The sequence below is a fragment of the Myotis nattereri genome (genome assembly GCF_964212035.1).
Source record: "Myotis nattereri genome assembly, chromosome: 10".
Lineage (NCBI taxonomy): Eukaryota > Metazoa > Chordata > Mammalia > Chiroptera > Vespertilionidae > Myotis > Myotis nattereri.
In genome coordinates, this window is record NC_138085.1 from 25,828,269 (window position 1) to 25,853,219 (window position 24,951).

The window sequence follows — 24,951 nt, forward strand, 5'->3', positions numbered from 1 at the left end:
GTAGTCCCCAGAAAGTTAACTACCTGGTCAAATAGGGTTTGTGTGTGTGTGTGTGTGTGTGTGTGTGTGTGTGTGTGTGGTGGGTGGGGGGGGGGGGCGGTGAGAAGCAGAGGAGCCAGCCTCTCCTTTGGGGGAGCCAGTGAGAGGCGCCTCCAGTCCAGTGGTTGGCACTGGGGACCCAGGCCGTAAAGGAGCTGGGCAGATGGTGTGGCTGGCTGTTTCTCTGACTGCCCCCCCCCCCCCACCGAGTCCTCAGAACCCCCGGCTTCACGTGACTCCTGTTTGCTGGCCTGTGGCCTGTGGGTCCCAAGCAGCTGGGCTGAGGCCATGATGGCCGCTGTGTTCACGGACGTGCACCAGAAGGCAGCTGTGTGTGTGTGGGGGGGGGGGCGGTATTCGGTGGCCTGGCTCTGCCCAGAGACAGGCTCTGGGGAGGCAGGGCTGCCGCAGGGCGCACTGGGTGGGCCTGGGGCTCAGCATGTCTCAAGTTGGGCTTCCCATACCGCCCCGCCTTCAGCAGCTTCCCCCGCAGGGGCTGACAGAGCTGGAGGGCATCCTCCCTTTGCTCCTGGCGGGTGTAGCTGGTGTGGAGGCTGAGGGAGGGAGGTTCACAAAGGTAGGTCAGCGGGGTGGATGCCAGAGGTGCCAGGGGGCTGAGAAGTTGTGGGAGGCAGGCAGACCAGTTGGCCAGGCCCTACCAAGACCCAGGGACAGGGGTGTCGGGGGGACCTGGGATGAGAACAGTCAGCTAAGAGGGGTGGGCACATTCCAGATCCATTCCAGACCCAGGTTCAGGGGAGCGATCACCTGTGGGAAGTGGAGAGAGGAGGGGTCCAGCCCGCACCCCAGGTTTTGGCTTCTGTGATTGACAGCTGGTGGCCTTGGATAAGCAGGGAGCCCAGAGGAGTCAGGGACAGTGGAGAAGCCTGCAGCCCAGGCAGGGGTTCTAAGGCAGCGACCTCAGGCCTGAAGCTCAGGAGTGGTCAGTGCTGGGGAGCAGGTGGCTCAGCCCTGCAGAGGGGCAGGGAGGGGGCTGCCTCCACGGTGGAACCCGGGAGCGAGCACACAGAGAGCTCCAATGAGTGTTTGTGGGAAGGATGAGGGGGGACCCAGGGACCGGCCAGTGTGCGCCCTGAAGAGCTGTCCCAGAGGGGAGAGAATCAGGGAATAGAGGCTGAGAGCTCCCAGGGGTGACCGGTCAGGTTCAGACCCTGCAACAGCCAATGGCGGAGGGGAGGCGGCCTGCAGGGGTCCATATGCTCAGTTTGGCTCCCATCTTTGGGGAGGGCAGCTCGCAGAGGGGGCGGCTCCCCCAGGGGCAGGGCCTTGGAAAGAAGGGGAAAGGAGGCCACAGGAAGCACCTTACAGAAGAGGCTGGTGAGGGAGGAGGGACACGCAGGCGGCAGCTGGACGGGCCGCCATGAGGTCAGGTCAGGGGGAATCTTCACCTGCCGTCCTCCTCCCTCCTCGGCCTCTTCCTAGTTGAGTGGCCTTGGAAAACCCAAGGATCATTTTAAGCTGAGCTCCCTCTGTGATAGAAATCCCAAATCAAAATGAGATTCCACTTAGAGGGACTTAAAATACACCAAGGCCTGGGAAGAGCGGCTGCCTGGGAAACAGGAAAACTGGCTTCCCCTTCTCTGGCCTCCTGGCCCAGGGAGGTCTGCATTCCAGGGGCCCAGGACCCGGGGACGGACGCAGGGACCCCGGAGCCCGGGCATCGCTGCCAGTGACGAGCGGTGAGGAAATCCAGGACTCAATTCTACTCCAACTCATTTTATTAAAAACCCATCCTTGTGTTCCAAAATCAATGGCTAATCAGTACAGGTCACAGCACTCGGAGACAGAACACTTTTTCACACCCAGTTCTTTGTCAGCACATTAAGGCCAAAGGAAAACCTCTTTATAGAGCCCCAGTCCCCAGGCCAAGCCCATCCCAGGAGAGCACCTTAGGAAACCGGAAACCATGTGTCAGGAAACCGGCCATATACACACTAGAGGTGTGACTCCCAAAGAGAAAGATTGATGCCAACTGATGTCAATATAGGCTGTCCCCCAAAAAGGTAAAGAGAGGTAGGGCTGCTGATGGAAAATGACTCCCCATTGGAGGTAAATAGGGGCTGTCCCCCAAAAAGTTAGAGGTTGGGCTGCTGATGGACAATGAGTCCCCACTGGATGTAAATACGGGCTGTCCCCCAAAAAAGTAAAGTGGGTTGGGCTGCTGATGGAAAATGAGTCCCCATTGGTTATAAATATGGTCTGTCCCCCAAAAAGGTAAAGAGAGGTTGGGCTGCTGATGGACAATGAGTCCCCATTGAATGTAAATACAGGCTGTCCCCCAAAAAGGTAAAGAGAGGTTGGGCTGCTGATGGACAATGAGTCCCCATTGAATGTAAATACAGGCTGTCCCCCAAAGAGGTAAAGAGAGGTAGGGCTGCTGATGGACAATGAGTCCCCATTGAATGTAAATACAGGCTGTCCCCCAAAACAGGTACAGAGAGGTCAGACAACTGATGGAAAATTCTCTCCATTGAATGTACATGTAGTATCCCCCCAAAATGTAGACACATTAACAGCTGATAACGCACTTAATTTTCACTTCTTTTCAGTTTGAACAGATTTGAAGAAATCAGTGAAGACGGTAAGATTTGAACGAAGACCATGTCTCCACAAGACTTTTTATGGGGACACAGAAAAGATAAAGTTGAGGGGACCCAACACCCAGCAATCGAGGAATCGAGGGCCGCTATTGAGAGAGATGCGTACAGACACCGAACCGAAGGAACGATTCTTGATGTGTGCGGCTCCGTGGCTGCGTCAGTTCTGGTCCAGGCGCTGCTGCTGCTGAAGCAATGGAACCGCACACACCGAGAATCGCTGCGTTCGGTGTTTCTGCGCATCCTCTGTCCACAGTGGCCCTGGATGCCTGGACTGGGGCCCGTTCGGGACCAGACACTTCATCCTGGATGTGTCCCCATCACAAAGTCCAGAGGACACATCTTCTTGGTTCTAAGCTGAGTCTGGCTTCACCCATTACGTCAAATCCGCTCACCCTGAAAAGGAGGGAAAACTGGGTTCTCAGCTGTTAAAGTGCGTGTACATTTGGTGGACAGCCAGCCTGTGGTACATCCATTTGGGGGACACCTCAAAACACATATATTTCATGAGTGCCTACACGGGTATGGAATGTAGTAAATTGGGTTTCTATCCCGGGGAGTGACTCAGAAACAAAGACTCAAAGTGTCATCCTCGATGGTGGACACCGGGGGCTACAGCCGCGTTAGCGACCAGGCTGCACCCGCCTCTCGCACACGCTCCCCTCTGCACTCTGTGGCCTCTGCTGGGAGGGGGCGGGCAGGGCTTCTCTGCGCCAGGCGGGGCAGAGCCCATGATGGTAGAAAAGTGAACCCTGGGGCAGGTCCGGGGCCCAGGAGCCAGCTAGAGAGAGGCACAGCCTGAGGCCACCTGCCTGGACGGCCCCGGGCTCAGGAGTGTGGGGCCCAGGCCTGGCTCGGCAACACTCTGGGGTAACAGTGAGCCCGACTCCAAGGTCCACCCAGGGCTGCGAGGTCTTGGTCGTCTGGCCGGTCTGGGCTTCCCCGTTCCAAAGTCGCTCCCGGCCCCTCAGGCCGATGGGAGAGGGGGCCCTGGTGGTCAGAAGGGGCTTCAGGAGTTTGAAGGCTCAGGGGCTGCGAGTCCAAAAGACCAGTCGCCCACAGCCACGCTCATCGTCTGAGCTCCACCTGCTGGTCCCACGCAGCTGTGGCGACGCCCGCCTGCTCTCTAAGTTGTTCCCATGACTGATGTTCTCAGGGGCCCGTTGGCATGGGAGCCACGTCGGGTGACTTGCATGGGCTCTTGGCAGGGAGCCCCTCCCTGTGGTCCTGCCCTGGACCCGTCGGGCTCTGAGAAGCTGACACTGCCAGGACAGGGGCCACGGTGGCCACTTGCCCTGAACTTCTGGAGCCGAGGCCTCGTCCTGGCAGCCAGGGCTGCAGTCACTGTGTGATGCTGGGGCTGGAGCTGCTGCGGCCGCCACCTCCCATGGCCATGGCGGGGCCGTGGCGGAGGCTGCAGGGGAGCCAGCCTCTCCTCCTTTGGGGGAGCCAGTGAGAAGCGCCTCCTGTCCAGTGGTTGGCACTGGGGACCCTGGCGGTGAAGGAGCTGGGGCAGAGGGTGTGGCTGGCTGTCTCTGCCCCTCGAGTCCTCAGAACCCCCGCCTTCAGGTGACTCCTGTTTGCCGGCCTGTGGCCTGCGGTCCCAAGCAGCTGGGCTGAGGCTAGGCTGACCGCCCTATTTAGGGACAGGCACCAGCGGGCAGCTGTGTGGGAGGTGGGGGGGCAAGGGGGGAATGGGGTGGCCTGGCTCTGCCCAGAGAAAGGCTCTGGGGAGGCAGGGCTGCCTCAGGGCGCACTGGGTGGGCCTCGGGCTCAGCAGGTCTCCAGTTGGGCTTCACATACCGCCCCGCCTTCAGCAGCTTCCCTCGCAGGGGCTGACAGTCCTCCTGCGGGCACAGAGCTGGAGGGCATCCTCCCTTTGCTACTGGCAGGTGCGCCTGCCTGGCCCCCGCTGGTCAGGAGATAAAGGTGTTTCTGAGCAGGTACCTTGGCAGATCATCCGGCACCTGGGAGTGTCCTACAGAGAAGAGAGGAAGGAAGGAGAGGACAGAGTGAGGGCAGGAGGGTTCTCGGAGAGCCCTCCCCTCCCAGGGCCACCCCTCACAGGCCACATGGCCAGGACCAAAGTTTCTGCTCCTGCTCAGCCTGTTCACAGCCTAGCGTCACCCCAGCTCCCGCAGCGCCTTTGGTCAGGACGCCAGGCCTGGGTGCTGGGTCAGCAGAGGCATCTGAGTGGTCAAGGCTGCCTCCATGGAGGGCCCCTTCCTTCAGTATCGGGTCCCCAGGGCCTGGGGCGGAGAAGGACAGTGAGAAATGGGGCTGCAACACCCCATGTCAAGGGGGGGCGACCACACCGAGGCCTAGCAGCAGAGGCAGCGGGGCCCACGGAGCCCAGGGACAGAGGTGGGGCTGCGCCTCACGGGCTGTGGTCTGATTGGGAGGCCCTGGCCGCAGGCCTGAGTGGAGGACTCCACTCTACCCATCGCTCACAGGGTTGGCTCTGAGCAGCTGGGAGAACTTGGGGGACCAACTCACGAGGCTGCACCAAATGTTGGCACAAGGCCAAAACATAACTCCTGGGCACACCTGCCGTGAGACACTGTGTCCTCAGATCCCTGATTTCAAAGCACCCTGACCCGAGTCTGCCTAGGACCACTCCACACCTGTGGTCCGGGCCCTCACGGTCCAGGAGGGCACCCTTAGGATTTGAGAACCAAGTTGGTTACCACCCAAACAACCCTCTGTTTAAGAAGCCCTCCTCTCCGCATGGTGACTTTGACTGCACCATGAGTTTACCTGGTATTTTGTGCATTCTGCAATCTCTGAATTTTCTACCATGAACGTATACTCTTGTAAAAGCTAAACAGAATCCCAATTTTAAAAAAAAACACATGAGGGCAAAACCCCGAAAAGACCTGCAACTACCTCATCATGGGACAGGCGATGGGCTCTCCAATCCCAGTGGCACAGGTGTGGGGTGGAGCTCCGGGAGCTGGAGGACAGGCTGTTTGCACAGCGTCAGGCTCCAGGCAGCCCCGGGGCTGTGGGCCCGGAGCCACACCCACTGTGGGGATTGCGGGCCCCTCCTCACTCTCCCAGGACCTGCCCCCCTGCCCCTCAGCCACTCAATGTCACACCCACCATGAAGTCTGAAGCACCCAAATCTTACCGCTTGACATCAGGCCTCCACTGCGTGGCGTCACCTGGAGGAGCAGAGCGGCGGACACAGCCAAGCCAGAGAGACCTCGGGTTTCCAACTGGGCCCACGGGAGACAGGCCGAGGGAGGACCAGGCCGTGCTAGCCCAGGAGCTACAGCCGGTGCAAGAGGCCAAGTAGGGGACACATCAAGCCACTAAGTCAGGGCGATGGTGACTCCTGCTTTGGCGTGGCCTTGTTGTCATGGCGACTGAGGTTTCCATTAGGTTCAGGATTTTTCTGCTTCCAAGCGAACTGGTTTTCATTGGGCTTTTGTTGTTGTTGTTGTTGTTGTTGTTGGAGTTTTTTTGTTCTTTTAAAAGAAACTTAAAAAATTTTCAGAAATAAAGGGTATATGATCAAGACAGGGATAAAGGGAAAGGATTATAAATCTTCGTGGTCGGAAAAAAGGGAGAGGCAAGTTAGGGAGGAGAGGGTGGGTGCATTAAATGCAGCATTTCATGACGTTAGACCAAGCAGAGCTGGCCACTGGAGGCTTGTCTTTGACCGCAACATGCTTCTGTCTGCTCCAAAAGGCACTCTTTCGTTGTTCCGTCGCTAAATTGTCATCCCGGATAACCAAGGGAGGAAGGATCAAAACACAGAAAACAGCAAGTAAATGAACTGAATAATGGACAAATGACGCTACATTCGCCAAATGTACTTGGGAAGTCAGAATCCAGTCCAGCCCGGGAGAGACGGCAACATTCCCCCCAGCACAACCAGCATCAGGGCCCGGTGGACCCTTTCTGCTCGGACTCCAGTCAAGTGTTGGAGTGGCAGCTGGAGCCACGGCTCCACGTAGCACGAGAGGAGCATTCTGTACTGCTCAAGGAGTGGATGTCTTAGACTGCTTTTCCATTTCCATGGGTTACATTATTAAGCAAGGGTGTTTATTGATGTAGGGGGCAGCTTTCCTTACTCATCCGCTTTTTTGTCCAATGTGTTTTTATTGATTTTCAGAGAGGGGTAGGGAGAGGGAGATAGAAACACCAATGATGAGAAAGATGGATCGGCTGTCTTCTGCACGCCCATACTAGTGTGCCCTGACCGGGAATCAGAAGGTGATCTCCTTGTTCATGGGATGATGCTCACCCAACTGAGCCACACCAGCTGCGCTTACTCATCCATTTTAATGACAGGCTCCCTGACATCCTGTCTCACACACAACTAACTCCTGCTCCCCTCCAAACACTTAGTGGCATGCTTCTGGCCTGCTGCATGCAGTGAAACAGTCCACCTGGACTCCTCAGTCATAATACTTCTTTTTAAAAAGTCCTCACGGGAGGTTTTTTTTTTCCATTGGTCTTTAGAGAGAGAGTGGATGGGAGGACGTAGGTGAAGGGAGGGAGAGAGCAAGAGAGGGAAACATCGATGGGAGAGAGATATATCCACTGGTTGCCTCTCTCACAAACCCCAACCGCGGCCAGGATCAACCCTGCAACCGAGGTATGTGCGCTTGACTGGAAATCTAAGTTGCGCCCCTTCGGTCCTTCGATGCTCTAACCACTGAGAAAAACGGGCAGGCTCACTAAGAATTCTGGTGCCTCTCACAGCCTCTGATGGCAGGATGACTTTGCACATAATGAAAATACCTACCTCTATCTGATACCAAAACACCCTCAAACTCAAGCATTCTTCCCCAGTAGATGGCGCCGCATCCTCTCCTCTTGGTTTAGCCCTCACAGCCTTTAAGCTCTAGTCTTATGAGAGCAGACAATTGGTCTAGTGACTTCCTCAACATGTCAATCCATGAACAGAAGGGATTTCTCCAGTCCTGATGGAGGATTCAAGTGCACAGCTGCACCTCTGCTATTTCTTCCCCCGCAGCGCCACCTGCTGGCACAGCTCACACCACAGAGAAGGGACCCACTCCTCAGTGCTGGGGCCCCAAGTTGGTTGAGCATCTTCAGGGACCACAGCAGCTTGAAGGGCAGGCAGTGCTCACAGCGGTTAAGAGTTCGGGCCCCAGAACCTGTCAGACGCGGGTTCGGGTCCCAGCTCCAACACTGACTCTCTGGGCCAGTGCTGACCCTGGTCAAGCATTCCTGAGCTCCCCTCCCAGCTCTGAACGGGGGACAGGAATGGAGCCGACCTCCCACGGCAGCTAGAACTCAAGGAGACGGACAAAGTGGGTCAACTACCGAAAGGCTGCTGAGCCCAGAAAGCCCCCTCGCACGGCTGCCGTTACTAACTGCAGCCCCTGACCTGCTCACTCAGGGATCCAAACCACAGCAGGGATCTGTCAAGCAGTTTTTTCTCAGAAGGTTTTGCTGACTCAATTGGGCTGATTATAGCTCATTCATCAACTTAGCCAGTCACACAAGTGGACGTGATACATGTCCAAAAGTGTGAGGAGCCAGTAGGAAAACCCGAGGCCACAGAACCCTCTGGAGAAAACCCATGCTAACAAGGCAGTAAGCTTCATGGTCATTTACCTGCACGTGAGCGTTTCCCCGACTTCACCTCCTGTGAGACCGGGAACGCAAGCAGCAGCCCCCAGACAGTGTGTCCGCGTGCGCACACTTCATTTCTGCATCTCGAGTGACACAGCAGGACTTGCAGTGGTGACTGCCACCCGGAATGGCTGCTGCACCCGTCACAGCCACAGGGCGCCTTGTCACGGCCCCGGGTCCTGTCAGGTCCTGTCCCCCCAGCCCCTGGGAGCCCACGAGTCTCGGGCCTGGCCCCGTCTTCAGAAAGTCCTAGTGTCCTTCATCAAATTGTCAACTTTCTCAGGGGGCATGTTTGGCAGGTTTATAGGCAAATAATCAATAAAATGATATTTCAAAGTGAATGTGAAAACTAAACCACCTTTCAGTCAATGGCTTTGTTTAATTGGTTCACCCCCAACCCCCAACCTTCCATCTCTGAAATCAGGGTGCAGCTTGGAGCATCCCTCCCAGTCACTGTCGGCTGGTGGCGATTCTGACAAAACCCTCACTGCCACCACCCGATCACTTTCTTTCTATGAGCACAAAATCGGGCAGCTGACAGCTGACAGCCTCTTAGATCCCAGGAAACACAGGCAGCACATGCAGCTACAAATCCACTGTGGACCCACCCAATGGCTCACTCCCATCACAGCCCTCAATGAGCAGGTCCAGCGCCCCCTGGTGGGAGGACTCAGGGCCAGGTCAGGTGGGAGAAGAGAACCACCCCTGCTTTTCAGAGCAACAGCAAGAGCAGAGCCCGAGCCTGGCTGAAGGCCTGGCAGATGTCCACGACGGGTTACATGGGGGCTCCCCCGACAGAAATGGCTAATCCGAGGCCTGGCAGAGACAAGGAGCCCCAAACACATCCTCTCCTGAGCGTGTCTCCGCGGTAACTGTCTGGAGATCCGCTCTGGATATCCGAGGACCCAAAACAGTGTACGTGATGGGGAGGCTCCTCATGCTGAAGGAACTAAATGGTTCTGGATGAAACTGCCGCCACAGTGACGTGGGCTTACATGTTCTACTTGGGTGTTCACACACCTGAGGGGGCAGACGTGGTCGTGCGGAGCCCCCTTCAGGCTCCAAGCACACGTGTACGCACCCAGCTCGCATCTCCTCGGTTCTGCCCTGACCTCGAGGAAGGCCTGAGATCCTCCCCTTCACTGCCCTCCTGCAGCCAGGCCAGCCCCTCCTACCTTTTGGTGGGGGCCCACTGTGGGCGTCTCCCTTCTCCTCCCAGTATGAGCACGATGGGGTGGCCTCCTGGGGCCCAGGACGGCCATCTGCGGGTGACTTGGCTTGTCCTCGTGAGTGGCCTCTCTGGCGTTGGAACAATTTGAGGAAGGCTCTGGCTCGACTCCAGCGCTTTTTCCTATTAGGAGTAGAGGGTTAGGACACTGCCAACCCCCAATGCCCCTCCAGCCGGGGAAGCAGCCCTTCCCTTGGGGTTCAGCACCAGGTTCCCCACGAATCTGCATTGCCAGCACCAGGATCATCGCATGTGGCCTCAGGGCGTGGGGCACCATTGGCAGTTCATTCGCACAGACCCAGGGACGGGAGAAGCGTTCCTTGTGGCAGAAACCCGCACTAGCCTCTCGGGAAACAGAACCTCACATGTAGCCTCCACTCTGCGTCACCGGGAGGCACCGGGAGAGGTGCTGTGCTCATCTAGGTGTGCTGGCAATTGTGCATCCCAGGGCCATGTCAGGGAGAGTCAGGGCCTCCTCATTTCCCGCTGGAGCTCCCAATAGGTGAGACAGGCGGGCAGACTTAGCCCCTTCCGGGCACTGAGGAATCTGGGTGAGGGGGGAACAGGGTGGGCCCAGTGGGCCATGTGGATGAAAAAGAGTGGACACTGGCTGGTGTTCCCCAGGGGTTAGAGCAGTGGCCCAAGCACTGAAGGGTCAGGGTTTGATTCTGGGTCAAGGGAGTGTACCTGGGTTGCAGTTTTATCCCTGGGCCCACTGGGCGCGTGTGCTGGATGGCAACCAATCAATGTGTCTCTCATATTGATGTCTCTCTCATTGATGTCTCTCTCTCTTCCCCCCAACCCTTTGTTCCCCTCTACTCTCTCCAGAAATCAATGAAAAAAAATCCTCAGGTGAGGATTGAGCAAAATTAGAATAGCCCTAGCCGGCTGGGCTCAGTGGGTAGAGCATCACTCTATGGACTGAAGGGTTCTGGGCTCCATTCTGGTCAAGACTCAATTCCCGGTGGGAGGTGTGCAGACTCAATTCCCGGTGGGGGGTGTGCTGGAAGCAGCCAATTAATGATTCTCTTTCATCACTGATGTTTCTCTCTCTCACCCTCAGCCTTCTTCTCTGAATTCAGTTAAAATATACTAATATATATACATATATATATATGTGTGTGTGTGTGTATATATATATATATGTGTGTGTATATATATATATATATATATATATATATATATATATATTAAAATAAAAACGAATCAATGAAAACAGTGAACTTAAAGGGTCATACAGTGCAGCTAACCAGAAATGGAGGCATTCTAATGTCACAAGAAGCACCGCAGCTGGTTCTAATCCTGGCTCTGCCACAGAGCGACACTGTGCTGACTCAACTCGAGTACTTTCCTCATCGAGGCCTCAATGTCCCCGCCAACACAAGGGACAGGAGGAGGGTGGGAAATTATGTGGTTTTGTGATGTCAACAGAGAGCCCTTGCAGGATTCATGGTGATTTGCCCTCAAGGCTGGGCTGGGGCAGGACAATCTGAAGGCCCAGCTCCTGGGGCTCAGGCCCGGACGCAGGGGAAGGCCTGCTGGACAGAAGCCCGCAGCCTCGGGGACCGAGCCTCCCACCACCGGGGTGCTGCTGCTCTGCAGAAGGGAACGTGTTTGAGAACCACCCTGGCGTCCAGAGACTCCAGAGGAACGTAGGGAAGACCAAGAGGTTCCTGTGACTGAAGACCATGGGTGCTGGCCCAGGTGTCCGACCCACGCTTCCTTCCCAAAACAGAAACATGGCTTTCTAGGTCCTGAAACCTGGAGACACAGCCTGATAGTCCTGCTCCAGTGGCTCTAATCCAGACTCTCTGCCCCTTCAACCGGACATGGCAGCTGGCATTCGCCACCCTCAGAGGATAACCCCGAGGAAGGCCGGAGAGAAACTCTCAGTTCTTTCAGAGCTGGGAGGGAGGTGCGCTCAGGGGACCTGCCCTAGAGGGGAAGGTGCGGGCCCCACACACTGGGCACTGCTCCACATGGCTTTCCCCACTCGTGAAAGAGCAGCTTCCTGTTCTGAGTTGAAGTTCCTGCTGCTGAAATCAACTCACTTCCTAGGAGCAGGACACTGAGCCTCCTTTGGAGCCCTAATTCTGTCCTCTTCCGCCTCTCCTGTAGGCATAGTCTGCCGGGTGTCGCTGGAAACAGAGGAGAAAGAAAGAACAGTCTGGTTTTATATAAAACGTGTCAATGGACTCATCGGCCCTAGCTGGGACCTGGCCCAGAAGGGCCGGCATTTTCCGGGGACTATGACATCACGGTTCTCATGACCGTCAAGCTCGCCGAGGGGGGAAGATGGGGAGGGGAGCTTGTGGCGTGGGTCCGGGAACCCTAACACGTGAGGAGACCTGCTGTAGCACCAAGGAGCAGGCTGGACCACATCTCAGGAGAGCAAGCCCCGAACCATGTGCAACTCAGGATGGCAAACCCGTGGGCCTTGACGGCAGAGACCCTGGTTTCCTTGCTTGAACATGAGTCCCCTGGATCGAGGCAGCAGCTCGGGCTCCTTTGGCCATGAGCCTGCCGAGGTCCCACCTAAGACGCGGGCTTTTCTGAGACTTCACCGTGAAGTGAGCAGCTGTGAAAAGCGATGACTCGCAAACCGCTGGGCCCAGGACCACCGACCCTGACCTGCTCCCAGCGGCCTTGGCTCGGCATCTGTTCTTCTAGTCTGTGTTCCTCTCTTCCCTCAGCTGTGCTGCTGGGCCTTATGCTAGAGCGCTTTCCTGTCTGGCTCTGACCGACCCCCACCACTAGGCGCACAAATTCACACAAGACAGGCCCCCAACCCGCCCCGGGCTAGGAAGACTCCACTCAGAGCAGGTCAGGAAGCCTGCCCACTCCCTGGCCTCCTGCACACACTGTCTAATGCAAGACCTTCATCAGATCATCCCCCTGGGTACCAGGCCCCGATGCTTCTAGTTGGCACCTAGCCAACCTCTGCTGGCCATTGGGACCCGCTGCGCTGTAGAGAGCCAACTCAGTCCATGGTCATTTCCACCCCAAACTACAGTGTGGCTTTCCCTGTAAACCTTCCTGGGTCAGTGGCGAGCCAGCTGTAGACGAGCAGAAGAACCCGGGAGAAACGTGAAGCAGCACCGTGACCCCGTGGGGCTGGGTCAGTGCCCCTGTGGCCACTGTGACCGTGTCCCTCTGTCCCTCCTGGCCAGCCACTCCCCATCACAAGGAAGGACAGTCCCACAGCTCAGCACCGAGGGGTGAAGAGCACCCTGGGCCCACCAGATGCATCTCGGGTCACTTGACTTCCAACCCCAAGGTTTCCAGCACCAAGCCTCTTCCTCCTGCCTCCTCTCTGGCAGCTCCCTCGGCCCTTAGACCAGCCTCCCGTAAACACTCACTCCCAGGGAATCTGACTCCTTAGCAAGGCATGGAGGCCTTCCCCATCTGAGTGCCCCCTGCTCCAGCCTTCCCTCCTGCCACTGCCTGCACCTTCCCTGCACCCCGACCACCCGTGCTCCACCTTCACGTCCCCCCAACTCCCGCCCCCCCGGCTAGCCCTGTCCCCATCCGGGTCAGCTGCAGAACCCCAACTCCCACACCACGCTTCCATCTCCCCCTCCTTGGAGCTCCTCAACATATGTCTGCTGGGCACACAGCTCTGCTCACACGCCATCACGCCTGCCTGTGTGTGGCCACCAGGTCACTGGATCTGTGCACCTCGCAGGGCCCCCTGCCACAGCCAGGTCCGTGTCACGTCAGCAGAGGGAGGACAACCCTCTCTCCAGCCCCTCAAGAGGAAATCAGACAGAGAACGGGCTCAACCCGCGACCTGGATGGCTTCCCTAGGTACCTCTCTTTGCCTCTGTCATCATTTTTAAACTGAGCTTAATTCCAAAAGCAGATTAAGAAGCGGCTGGCAGTGGGCCATGTCGTTGAAGCCAGCAAAATCCAACCACCGCTCCTTGCAGAATTCTAGAGCCATTCCGGGGAGAGGAGAGCAGGCTGCACTGGGAAGATGGTCTGTTCCCTTGCCCTGGGGACACCAGTTCGCCGGCGGGCTCTCTGCCCAGAACGTGGAGGCCTGGGCGTGGAGCTGGAAGCCCGCAGCCCTGTGCGGACAGGTGTCGGTCACCCCTCCCCCTTACACGTTCTCAGTGCAGTGCTGGTCCCATGCGTCCAGGAGGCTCTGGTTCAGCTCTTTCAAGGTGTCTATCTCCTTCCTCAGGCGACACTTCTCCTCTTGCCAGTCCTTCTCCGCACGGGTGAGCGACTGAAACACAGATCAACAATGTCCTCAACACCACGGGCCCCTGTGACTCCACTGCTGGGAAACTGCTCCCAAAAGGAGAAAAGGGCCACGTGCATGAACATGGCCATTTCGGCATGAGCTTCACCAGTCGCAAGGACCAACACAGCCAATGACATGGGGATGGCCGAGTGCACCGGCCAGTCGCGCAGCCCTGCCCTCCTGTGGCCACTGAGCACGAAAACACAGCCAGTCTGAGCAGAGAGGCGCCATCAGTGCAAAATGTACAAGAGGCTCTGAGGACTTGACAGCCATTTTTAAAAAGAATGTAAAGTATCTCATTAGGAAGCAGCGCAAAGGGTGTGGCTCAGGTGGTGGAGCGGCCCCCCATGCACCAGGAGTTCACAAAAGAGATGCCTGGTCAAGGAACACGCCCAGGATGAGGGGTTGATCCTCAGTAGGGGGCGTGCAGGAGGCAGCCCATCAGAGGTTCTCTCTCCTCATTGAAGTTCCCATCCCTCTCTCCCTCTCCCTTCCTCTCTCTGACATCAGAAAAATAAATGCCGGGCTGGATAGGAATTCGGGGCTGAGGTTGCTCAACTCTCCACCCAGAACATCATCGGGCTGGAGTGGCGGGAAAGCCCAAGCTTTGGCTTCAAACAAACTGAGTTCAGACCCAACCTCAGAGGATGAGGATGGGCGCCAGCTCACAAAAGCATTGTGAGAATTCAGTGAGATGACACGGGGAGCACAGAGCAAAGAGCTCAGCCGCGAGGACAGAATGAAAACAGCACTTAGCTGCTTCCATGCACGCCCCCCCCCCCCCCCGGCCCTGCAAAAAGGAAAGGTCAGGCCCTAACCAGTTTAGCACAGTGGAGAGAGCATCGGACTGCGAACTAAAGGTCCCAGGTTCGAATCCGGTCAAGGACACATGCCCAAGTTGTGGGCTGGCACCCCGCGGGGGTGGTGCAGGAGGCAGCGGAACCACGATTCTTTGTCCTCATAGATGTTTCCATCTCTATCTCCGTCTCCCTTGTTCTCTCAAATCAAGAAAAATAGCTTTAAAAAATACAAAAGCAAAGGTTGGTGAGAGGTCTTTTCTAACACATCCCCTCCAGCCAAGGTGCTTGTCCCTGTTAAATGCCTCTGGCTTCCTCTCGGCCTCTGGGTGACATTCCCACACAGTCTTTGGGCACAGATGCCAATGAGGACCCACTAGGACCTGGCTGAGCCCCAGGCTGTCAGCCCCGGGCTCAGGCCCGGTCCTGAGGCCCACCAGCCCCCGGCCTCACCTCACACTGCATGCTCAGCTCGTAGAGCAAGATTTCCTTGGGCAGTTGCTCCGCCTTCAGGTCTTGGTACTCGGGCTGCCAGATGGCCTGCCAGATCCGCATTTTCCGCTGCACCTGCTCCAGGGTGGCCTGCAGCTCCTGGCAGTCGGAGCGTAGCTTCTCCTGCTTCGCCTGAAGCAGCTCAGTCCAGGAGGTGATCCTGCGGGTGGAGAGCCACACGGCCCAGGGCTCAGGAGCACTCCCAGCCTCTGTCCCATGTACACCTCAATCACACCCCCATCCTCTCTGGGCCTCAGGTTTTCCCCTGTGGAAATGAGGGCTGAGCACATTCAGAGGTTCTTAAACTGTGTCCGTTGGGGTTCTATGCGGCCACCCCGGCTGCCACACTCTGGGCTGGGACACAGGACAGGCAGGCTCGGACACAATTCAACAGAGCAGCCTGTGAAAAATCCTTCCCATGGAAGGCTTTGCATGTCTGCCTCCTTGGAAAAAGGGTTCTTCGATTGAAACACTTTTGAAAAACTTGGAATCAGATCATCTTTGCTCTGAAACTCTGCCTTTGCCCAGCTCTTCTCCCCAATTCCAAGTCCCTTTCTGATCCCAACTCCTGACACAAATATGAGATTCTGGAGCATTATGTAAAGCCACTGACATCATCATCATCATTATCATCGGCATAATTTACTGACTGGCTTTCCAGGAGTAAGGGTTCTACCTGAAATCTCAATGACCAGAGGCTCATGGACTCCATGTGAACACAGATGGGCCCTGTGAGGCCCACACAGTCTCCGTGAGTTAATTTAAAGTAATTAGTTATTCAATATTTCTAAAAATGTTCCGTTTCACATCAACATTCAGCTACCAAGATTCTGGGAGGGTGGGGAGAAAGCATCAAGCAAAGGCCCTGGCAGGGGCAGCTCAGCAGTGATAGCATCAGCCTGTGTCCGGAATGGTCACGGGTTGGATTCCCAGTGGCATGTCCCTGGGCTGTGGGATTGCTCCCCGGCATAGAGGGGAGTGTGCTGTAGGCATCCAATAGATGTGTCTCTCCCATCGCTGTTTCTCTCTCCCCCTCCCTCCCTCCCTCCCTCCCTCCCTCCCTCCCTCTCTCTCAGAAGGGCAATGGAAAAAGTATCCTGGGATGAGGATTAAATAATAATAAGAATAACAAATTAGGAACAAAAGGATGGCCTGGCAGCCAGGGTCCGCCCCGCAGCTGACCGCCTTCAGAGAGTGTGTATTCTCCATGAGGGCCTGCCCTGCCGCTGACACTCCCTCCCCACCTGCTGGACCTGCCTGGCCCCGCAGGCACCTGACTGTGTAGCCCCAAACATATTAAAACAAGGCTGTTCGAAGGAAGGCTTCACGTGGTCAGGCCACTGGGCTGAGACAAGACCTGGATTTGAGTCCTGACTGGGCCACTACACTCAGGACTGGCCCGAACAAGTTATTGAATCTCTCTGAGCCTCTTTCCTCATCTGTTTGAAGAGAAGGATAAAAACGCAGTCAATTCTCAGGATTCGCGGTATAATGTCCTATGGAGCCCCCGCGAGCACTGAGCAGTGTAGACTGCAACTGTCCCCACCAGTTCCTGTGAGTCTCTGGCCACATTTATGCCAACCAATCAAGACATGAGGACACTTTGTGCCATATGTTCACTGGGACAGCCAACAGCACCAGACCTCGGGCCTGAACGACCCTCATGTGCCACTCGGATATTTTCCCTGAGGCCCAGCGCAGCGTGCACTTGGGACACTAGACAGCACTGCAGCACTCCATCTGGGGGCCGTTTCAAACAGCGAAATCGCCACCAAAAAGCAAGAGAAGAGGACTCCATGGCACTCCATGGACCACAGAAGGGACGCTCCTGTGGAGTGTGAGAGCTGAAACAGGCAGGAGTCAGAGGCCTTGTTCAACCGCAGCTGCAAATGTGCACATCAGGCGATTCCAGGATCTCGCCCTATGGACAGGCCCCTGACAGGCCATGGGGACCAAAGGGGGGTGACAAGTGCATCTCAGCGAGGAGGTGAGTTCGCCAACAGGGAATGCGGGAATGACGGGGAGCAAGCATATGTCCTTCTGGAATGGCTGGTGAGAGAGGATGAAGATGGCCGTGCCCGACACAGTCATCCCCATCATCCATGTGGGAGGGGCGGTCACCCACACCTGGACGATGCTCCATCCCAGCCACCAGCTGGAGGCCCTTCCCTCCTGACCATCAGCTGTGACCGTGACAGGGCAGGTGAAAGGGCACCATGACCAGGGGACTCCCCTGAGCTGAGCGCAGCAGGAGCTGAGGGAGCTGGTGTGACTGAAGGCGGAGATGCTGCTGCAGGGGCGGGCGGGTACCTGTCGTTCTCCTGCCGCAGCCTCTCCTCCTCTCCATGGTTCTCTCTGGCAGCGGCCAGGGCCTTGGCCTCCTGCTCCTGCTTCAGGGCCTCCTGGGCTTCGGGCACCTGCTTCTCCTGCTGCCCCGGCTCCTCCAGCTCCCTCTCCTCGGCCCCCTGTTGGTTCTGGGGGCCCAGACTGGATGGATCCTCCTGCCCAGAGGGAAAAGGTGAGGATGCCTCACTGGGTGCAGGCCCCGGGGAGCAACAGACCCCGTATCCCTGCAACCCCACACGCAGTGAGGGGCCAAGAGCAGGGCAAGTGCAGACCCCAGAAGAGCAGGGACCCTCGGGGCAGGCAGCACCCGCCGTGCTGAGTGCGGCTCTCCCAGCACTGAAGGAACTGCGCTGGCCGGGCCCACATGGTGCTACGGGAGCCCTGCGCCCTCTCCACACTCGGGACCTTTAGGGGCACAGGATGCCCGCTCTCTGGATCAGCTCCTTGGCTGCCCTCTGTGACCACATGTAAAAGCCTATTTTTTTAAAAGGACATAGAGATCAACCAAAGGACTTCTATGCAAGCATATAGGCCTGACCAATGGACACGGACAACACGGGGCTGAGAGCATGAGTTCCCTCCCCCCACCAATAGGGGGCAATGTGGGGATATGGACACATATGTAATAACTTAATCGACTGTGGTGGCTGGTCAGCAAGGAGGCAGGGAGGAGTGCGCTTGCCTCTGCGGCTGGGACTCCTCGCGGGGATGTGGGTGTCCTCAGGAGCGCCAGGGCCCGGCTGAGATGGCAAAGGCCGAGGGCAAGCGGTGTCCTCAGAAGAGCCAGGGCCCGGCTGAGAAGGCAGCGGCCGAGGGCAAGCGGGCCCCAGCAGAAAAGCACCTGGAGGCGGACGCCGCAGCGGGGTGCTGGGTGGGGAGTGGAAGAATCGCGAGCCCCAGGCCGCCCCCGCACTGCTCGCTGCAGGACCTGCGGGTGGAGATGCTGGTGGTTATCTGTGCCTCGCTCCCCGTCACCGCCCTGGCCAGCCTGGCCCAGGTCTGCACCAAATTCCGCCGCACCCTGCACATCGACAACATCTGGAGACGGCGCTGCGGGGAGGAGGTTGGCGTTTGTGAAACCTTGCAGAATCTGGAGGCAGTAGGCACGTCTTACCTAGAAGTCTATGCAAAGCTGTTCCACACAGACAGACACATTTTGGGTTTGTGGGGGCGAGATAATGAGCTCTATAAAACACTGCTGTATGTAGCGGTGGACGGCTTAGGTATTACTGGTTGGACGTACAGGCCTGGTCTTAACACCCATGTGGACGGCCCAATGCAATTCCAGCCCGCGTTCCGAATCCGCCTGACGAAGCGGAAATCAGCCAAGGTGGAGGCATGGAAGGCCGCCCCCGCAGGCCCCACAGCCGCCACCTGCAGCTTCGGAAGGACAGGCTCACCAGCCAGTGCCAGAAGAGAGACCACCGAAGGGATTCACCCACGCGGCTTAGGGAGGAATTCGGGACGGCGGGCGCTGATATGGAATGTCACAGTCAGTGCGGCATCACTGCCGGACCTACCGCCGCCTCTACCTCCCGCCCAGCCACCTGGACCACCTCATCAGGCCAGGCCTCTTCCAAGGCAAATGCGATCGGATCGCTTGGGCCTCACGATTTTCATGCTCAGCTTCCACGGGAAGTGTGCCAGGCTCACGCACAGCACGGGAATCGCATTCCACATATTAGAGATCCACCTTACGCGCTGCATCCAGCTGCGAGATGGCGAGATCTTCCGCGACTTCCACGAGCTCTCCCGCGTGGACCGGGAGATGGAGGAGCAGGTGCTCCAGGAGCAGCAGCAGCAACAAGAAGATGGGCCCGAGGAAAGCGAGGGCCATGGCTGGCAGAGCCCTGCCCAGCCCAGCGTCGGGGAGTCCGGGGCTGCAGCTGCAGAGGAGCAGCCTGTCCCGTTTGTTCTGCCTGTGGGTGTGAGCCCAAGGGACCAGAACTACCCCCGGACCTGCAGGATGTGTTTCTATGGCATGGAAACTGTTCCCGTATGTCCCTCACACTGGCGCTACCCTAGAGTCGTCATCCTGTTCGATGAGAACCACTTGGGGTTCATCGATCTGGAGGAGAAATCCTTCATCCTGTTTGGCAGAGTCCAGAACACCTTCCAGAATGTGGAGGCAGCATCCCCGCAGGCCTTCCTGGAGATGCTCAAGAACATTCACCCCCGACCACGTTTACCACCCGAGAGGATATCTGATGTTTAGAGAGAGTGGGGGAGAGAGGGAAAGAAAGAAAGAATCGATGTGAGAGAAACACATCAGTTGGTTGCCTCCTGCCCAAGCCCGGAACAGGGCCAGGCTAGGTAGGGGCCAGCAATCGAGGTTGAAATAAACCTTAAACCAGTGGTTCTCAACCTTCCTAATGCTGCGACCCTTGAATACAGTGTCTCATGTTGCGGTGACCCCCAATTTCATTGTTACAAATTGAACATAATAAAAGCATAGTGATTAATCACACAAAAAAATAATAACTTAATCAATAAAAACATTTTAAAAATAAAAGAAAAAGAAAAAGTACATAGCACAGCAGTCAGGATACAGAATATCTGAACAACACTAGCAGCCAACTGACCCTGATATTTACGGAATAACCATCGAATGGGCACAGCCAGCAGCACCGCCCTCCTCTTCCCCTCAGTCCTGTCAACCACCACCAAGATGGCCAGTGTCCCAGGGAGGCAACACCTGCCCCCGCGGACGGCAGTGGCTGAGAATTGCTGGTCTGAGCTGCAGCTGAGCGAGGGAATATGGTCACCCAGGAATCACTGATCAATGACCAGGACACGGCTGTGATCCCGGAGGCTCCCTCGGGCAGGCGGGGGCGCCAGGGGGACATGCGCTCTGGAGGGCCTACCTGAGTGGCCCTGGAGGGCCTCACGGTGTTGGCGATGTTAGACTGGAGTTCTCCCTCCAGCTCTTCCTTTTGGCTGTTGGCCTTGTCCTGGGTGAGTTGGGTCCCCAACTCTTCCAGCTGCAGAGCCAAAGACCCAGCCCGTGCCACAGTCAGGTCACAGAGTGAACTTGGCTTGAGAGCAAACCCCAAACCTGTCACCCCACGGGACACCTGGCCACTGGTTTGCCCGTCTATTCCGGACACCGCCCACTTTACCTCTTTCCGGAGCTGCTGGTTCTCCTCCTGCCGCGTCTTTACTGTGCCCCGGAGGGCATGGGTATTCTCCTCCAAATCAGTGATCCGCGTGCAGGCTGAAGAGCAAAGTGGAGTCAGAGCCCAGCTTCCAGAGCCTCCACTTCCCCTCTCTGACTCTGGCCCCGAGAGGACCATCCCCCCAGACGGCCACCCCCCCACCCCGAGGCCAAGGTGTGAGGGCCGGGGATGGTCAGCTGGGTGTCGTACACAAGGTGCTGCCGCTGTTGGTTGTGGCCCCTGTGCTGGCTCAGCTGGGGGCCGGTAGGTGAGCCATCCAGAGCTTAAGAAGAAGGCAGGTGACCGTGGAGAGGCCAAAGCAGAAGTTCCAGACGGTGGAACTGCTGGAACCACTTTTTACCGAGTTCTAACCTGACTGTCTAGTCAAGGATTTCAGAGACTCACAGACACGGCAAAGACATGGCATGGTCCGGGCCAGCCGTCAGAGTGGGGGGGTCTGGGTGGCTCAGCTGGGGAGTGGGAGGCACGGTCATTGACCAGTATGCCTGTGGGGGGTAGCGGATCTGGGGCGTGTGTGTCGAGGACTTGCCACCCGTGGGTGAGGTCCTTCGGGAGGAGAGGTCACTGAGCAGCCCCTGCCCAGGGAGACAGAGAGCAGACTGCACCCATCTGCCCGAGGAGGACATGAACGGAGGAAATCAGCCCAGGCCTCTGTTATAATGCAGGTGAGTGAGCACTGGGGAAGCTCCTGCCATCCAGAGCTTTCAGTCCCCCACGGACAGATCTAAGACAGCCTCTGGGGTCAGCGTGCTGTCATCTGGAAGCTCCCGGGACTGCCCACACGGGCGCTGAGAAATCTGAATCTACTTACTTGTAGTTCATGTCCTGACTTTGAGGCTGCCAGGCCCCTCATGTTCCCCTTGGGGAGAATGGCAAGGAAACGGTCCCAAATGGCCCCTGAATCACACCGTACTGACTTGGGCTGAGGGTGGGCTGACCCAGGAGATTCAGAGCCAAGGGCTCAGCTCCCTGGGTGAGGGAGAAGCCACAGCCAGGCTGGCTCCCCGGCGCCAGGGGCTGCTGCCTACCTTCTATCAGCAGCTCCGGCTCCCAGCTCTGGTGGGCGGGCTGGTTCCTCCTCTGGACCTGTTCAGCCTCGAGGGCCATGATGTCCCCCAGCAGCTCCTCAAGGAACTGCTGGGGGATGTGTCCACGCTCCTAGTGCAGGAAGAGGGTTGGGTTGAGGATGCGCACCATGGAACCCGCTGGCCTGCCCCACCCCAGGGCAGCTACCCTCATTCCCCAGGATGAAGGGCCTCCATGCACCTGCTCACTTCCTAGAGCACCGCTGCACACAAGGAACTCCAGCACAGGGTCCTGCTGGGAGACCTACAGCCACTAAAAGACATGCTGACCCCGTGGTAGGTGAGGAAGACCCATGAGGCCTCTGTGGTGTCTGAGCAAAGTGACGCACAGCACAGGGCTGTAAAGCAGGTGACAGGAGGACGGGCGGCTCTCAGGCCCCTTAGCTGGTTTACCATGTCTTGGAATTGCCATAGGGACTCCCAAATCACAGCTCGGCCCACATCCTAGTTGCCAGCAGAAACCCTTATTGCCAGTCACCCACCTACATCCATCCTTACAGAAAGCAACACAGCAGTCAGGCCCTATCCGTTTGTTTGTTTTGTTTTTTTTTAACAACCTATAGAATAAAAGCCTAATATGCTAAGTGTCCGCTCATCCATTCAACCAATGAAAGCATAATACACGAATGATATGCTAAGGCCACTCAACAGCTTGCTATGACGTGCACTGACCACTGGAGGGCCTACGCTGCAATTGGCAGGTTGGCTTGCTGCTGGGGTCTGGCTGATTGGGGCTGAACTAGACAGGCCTGACATGCCCTGGGGCCCTCCCAGGGTCCCTCCCCACTAGCCAACCTCCTGTGTCCCTCCCCGCCCTCATCATATACCAGTGGAGTCCACTGCCTCGCCTATGCGCTCTCGCAATCTGGGACTCCTCAGGGGCTGTCAGAGAGCCAGTTTCAGCCGAATTCCCGTAGGCCAGGCCAAGGGATCCCAATTGGTAGAAGGGAAGCCATGGACCTGCCGCCAGCGGACACGGTTCTGGTCAAAGCCTGGCAGCGGGAAGGGTTTGCTCACAGACTCAGGAGTCACCTGGACACCGTCTCTCTGCCCATCCCCGGCCCTGCGCTAGGTGCCCTCTGTCCTTGCACAGTCACTCCTCACAAGAGCCCTGAGGGGGAGGCAGGGACAGTCCCTTCTCACACAGGAAGAGGCTCTGCACTCACCGACTCTACGACCACCGACTCTTCTTACTCCAACTCTTCACACCGACTCTTCACACACTGACAATTCGCACCGACTCCGCACCACCAACTCCGCACCACCAACTCCACACCCACCAACTCCTCACCCTCCAACTCCACGCCCACCGACTCCACGCCCACCGACCTCACACCTAACATTCCACTGTCTCCATGGCTCCCCAACCAAACTGCTCTAGGCCAAGCATTCTAAACGGCTCTGCCAGAGGCTCATGCCCCATGCCAACTGCTTTAGGAATACGCAAAAATTAGGACACTCTCCCCATCAAGATTAAGATCTATCTGGCACATAAAATATAAAGAAACATAAAGGTTATGTTTATAGATCCTATACCATTATCAATGGAAATTAACCACTTCATTCTGATATGTCTGTCTATGTTTCAAAAAATTATTTTTTCCCATCAGCCACATTACAGAAATTTGATTTGTTCCTTTCAGGGAACTACACAGTCATTTTATTTTGTGAAGTCTTACCTACAGATCCCAGCTTGGAAATTCTCACCATCGACTGTCAATAGTTCATACGAAAGACCCCTCAAGTCCACCAGTCAATTGCCTAAAAAACAATTTGACAGACCACTCACTAATGTGTAGTTTATAAAAAAAATGAACAAAGTAAAGCTATATATTTGAGAAATATTTTATATACATATATATTTTTAAAAATATATATTTTATTGATTTTTTACAGAGAGGAAGGGAGAGGGATAGAGAGTTAGAATCATTGATGAGAGACAAGCATCTGTCAGCTGCCTCCTGCACACTCCCCACTGGGGATGTGCCTACAACCAAGGTACATGCTCTTGACCAGAATCAAACCTGGGTCCCTTCAATCCCCAGGTCAGCCCTCTATCCAGTGAGCCAAACTGGCTAGGGCTATACTTTATATATTTTTAAAAAATATATCTTTATTGAGTTCCGAGGGGAAAGGAGAGATAGCGAGAGAGAAACATCAATGATGAGAGAGAAGCATTCATCAATTGCCTCCTGCACGCCCCATAATGGGGATCAAGCCCCCAACCAGGGCATATGCCCTGACTGGGTATCTAATGGTGACCTCCTGGTCGTAGTGATACACTCAATCACTGAGCCATGCCGGCCGGACTGGAAAATATTTTAACAAAAGGACTTTGTACATAGCTTTCTGTGCAAGGAGTACTAAATTAGCACATGCAAGAAAGACATTTAGAGAACAAATATACAGGCACCCTCAGAACAGAATTTAAACATTTAGGCTGCCAATCAATTATTTCTAAACTAGTAATGGTTTACTTGGGTGAATTAAAAAACTCATTCTTAATTTAAGACAAATTTAAATTGTTTAAAGTAGATGAAATCTTTGGACTTAGATTGGGGGTGGGGGGAGAGTACTGATTAGCATTTCGATTCATTATCCAGCTCCAATGACTGTTATAAAATTACTGAAAGTGAATCTGGACAAGCAATGGGTCCGGGCTGCTGGTCACTCCTTGAGCCAATGAAGCAGAGACAGGGTTGAGATCATTTATTCCATCAATGCAGCAGAAGGAGAGAGCATTAGGTCACCCACAGACGTCTGCTATACCCCCAGTCCCACACCCCCAATAAGCCAGCTGCTTATCTTGGGTAGAAGGACAAAGATCCCACGGGAAAGCAGACATTTCAGGCCTGGGAAAGTAGCAAGGTATAGTGGTTACAGGTTACAGGCAACTCGGGCTGGGTGTTGGCAGAGGCCGGGTGGCTCCGGGACCAGATTACAGGCAATGAGGTTGCTGATCTAGGCCTTTCTCAGAAAGGAGGGTGGCCTGCATTCCCTTGTTAGCTCCCATGTCCCAGGGCGGACAACTCTCCACCAGATCAGAACGTGCTTTCCCTCATTAGAACAGAACAATCATGGTTAACAGAGCACCATTCATATTCCTTGTAATCATAGCGAGTCCCCAGCAGTCTATTCCTGCCCCGAACAAAAGAACAAATCTGAAAAAAATCCCACCTAAAGTGGTGACTTTTTCATAACTATCTCAATCAATTCCTCGTACAGAAGCTATTCCATAAATCTAACCGCCTTCATTTGTGGGCAGCATGATGAGATTTCAATTAGTGTCCAACGAAATGTGATCTAAC

General features: G+C 56.0%; 1 protein-coding gene across 1 annotated transcript; it reads right to left on the reverse strand.

Moving 5' to 3' along the window:
- Nucleotides 1-1,762: 1,762 nt before the first annotated feature.
- LOC308525854 (uncharacterized protein) lies at nt 1,763-24,951 on the reverse strand. Its single transcript, XM_081100722.1, has 14 exons — nt 24,821-24,951; nt 23,323-23,404; nt 21,587-21,716; nt 20,502-20,596; nt 20,247-20,363; nt 18,065-18,310; nt 17,347-17,537; nt 14,998-15,196; nt 13,605-13,729; nt 11,550-11,636; nt 9,446-9,621; nt 5,788-6,372; nt 2,329-4,635; nt 1,763-2,259 (listed from the first exon to the last, which is right to left on the reverse strand). Exons 3-12 carry the CDS (start codon nt 21,663-21,665, stop codon nt 6,260-6,262), a joined length of 1,428 nt encoding a protein of 475 aa, XP_080956848.1. The 5' UTR covers nt 21,666-21,716; nt 23,323-23,404; nt 24,821-24,951; the 3' UTR covers nt 1,763-2,259; nt 2,329-4,635; nt 5,788-6,259.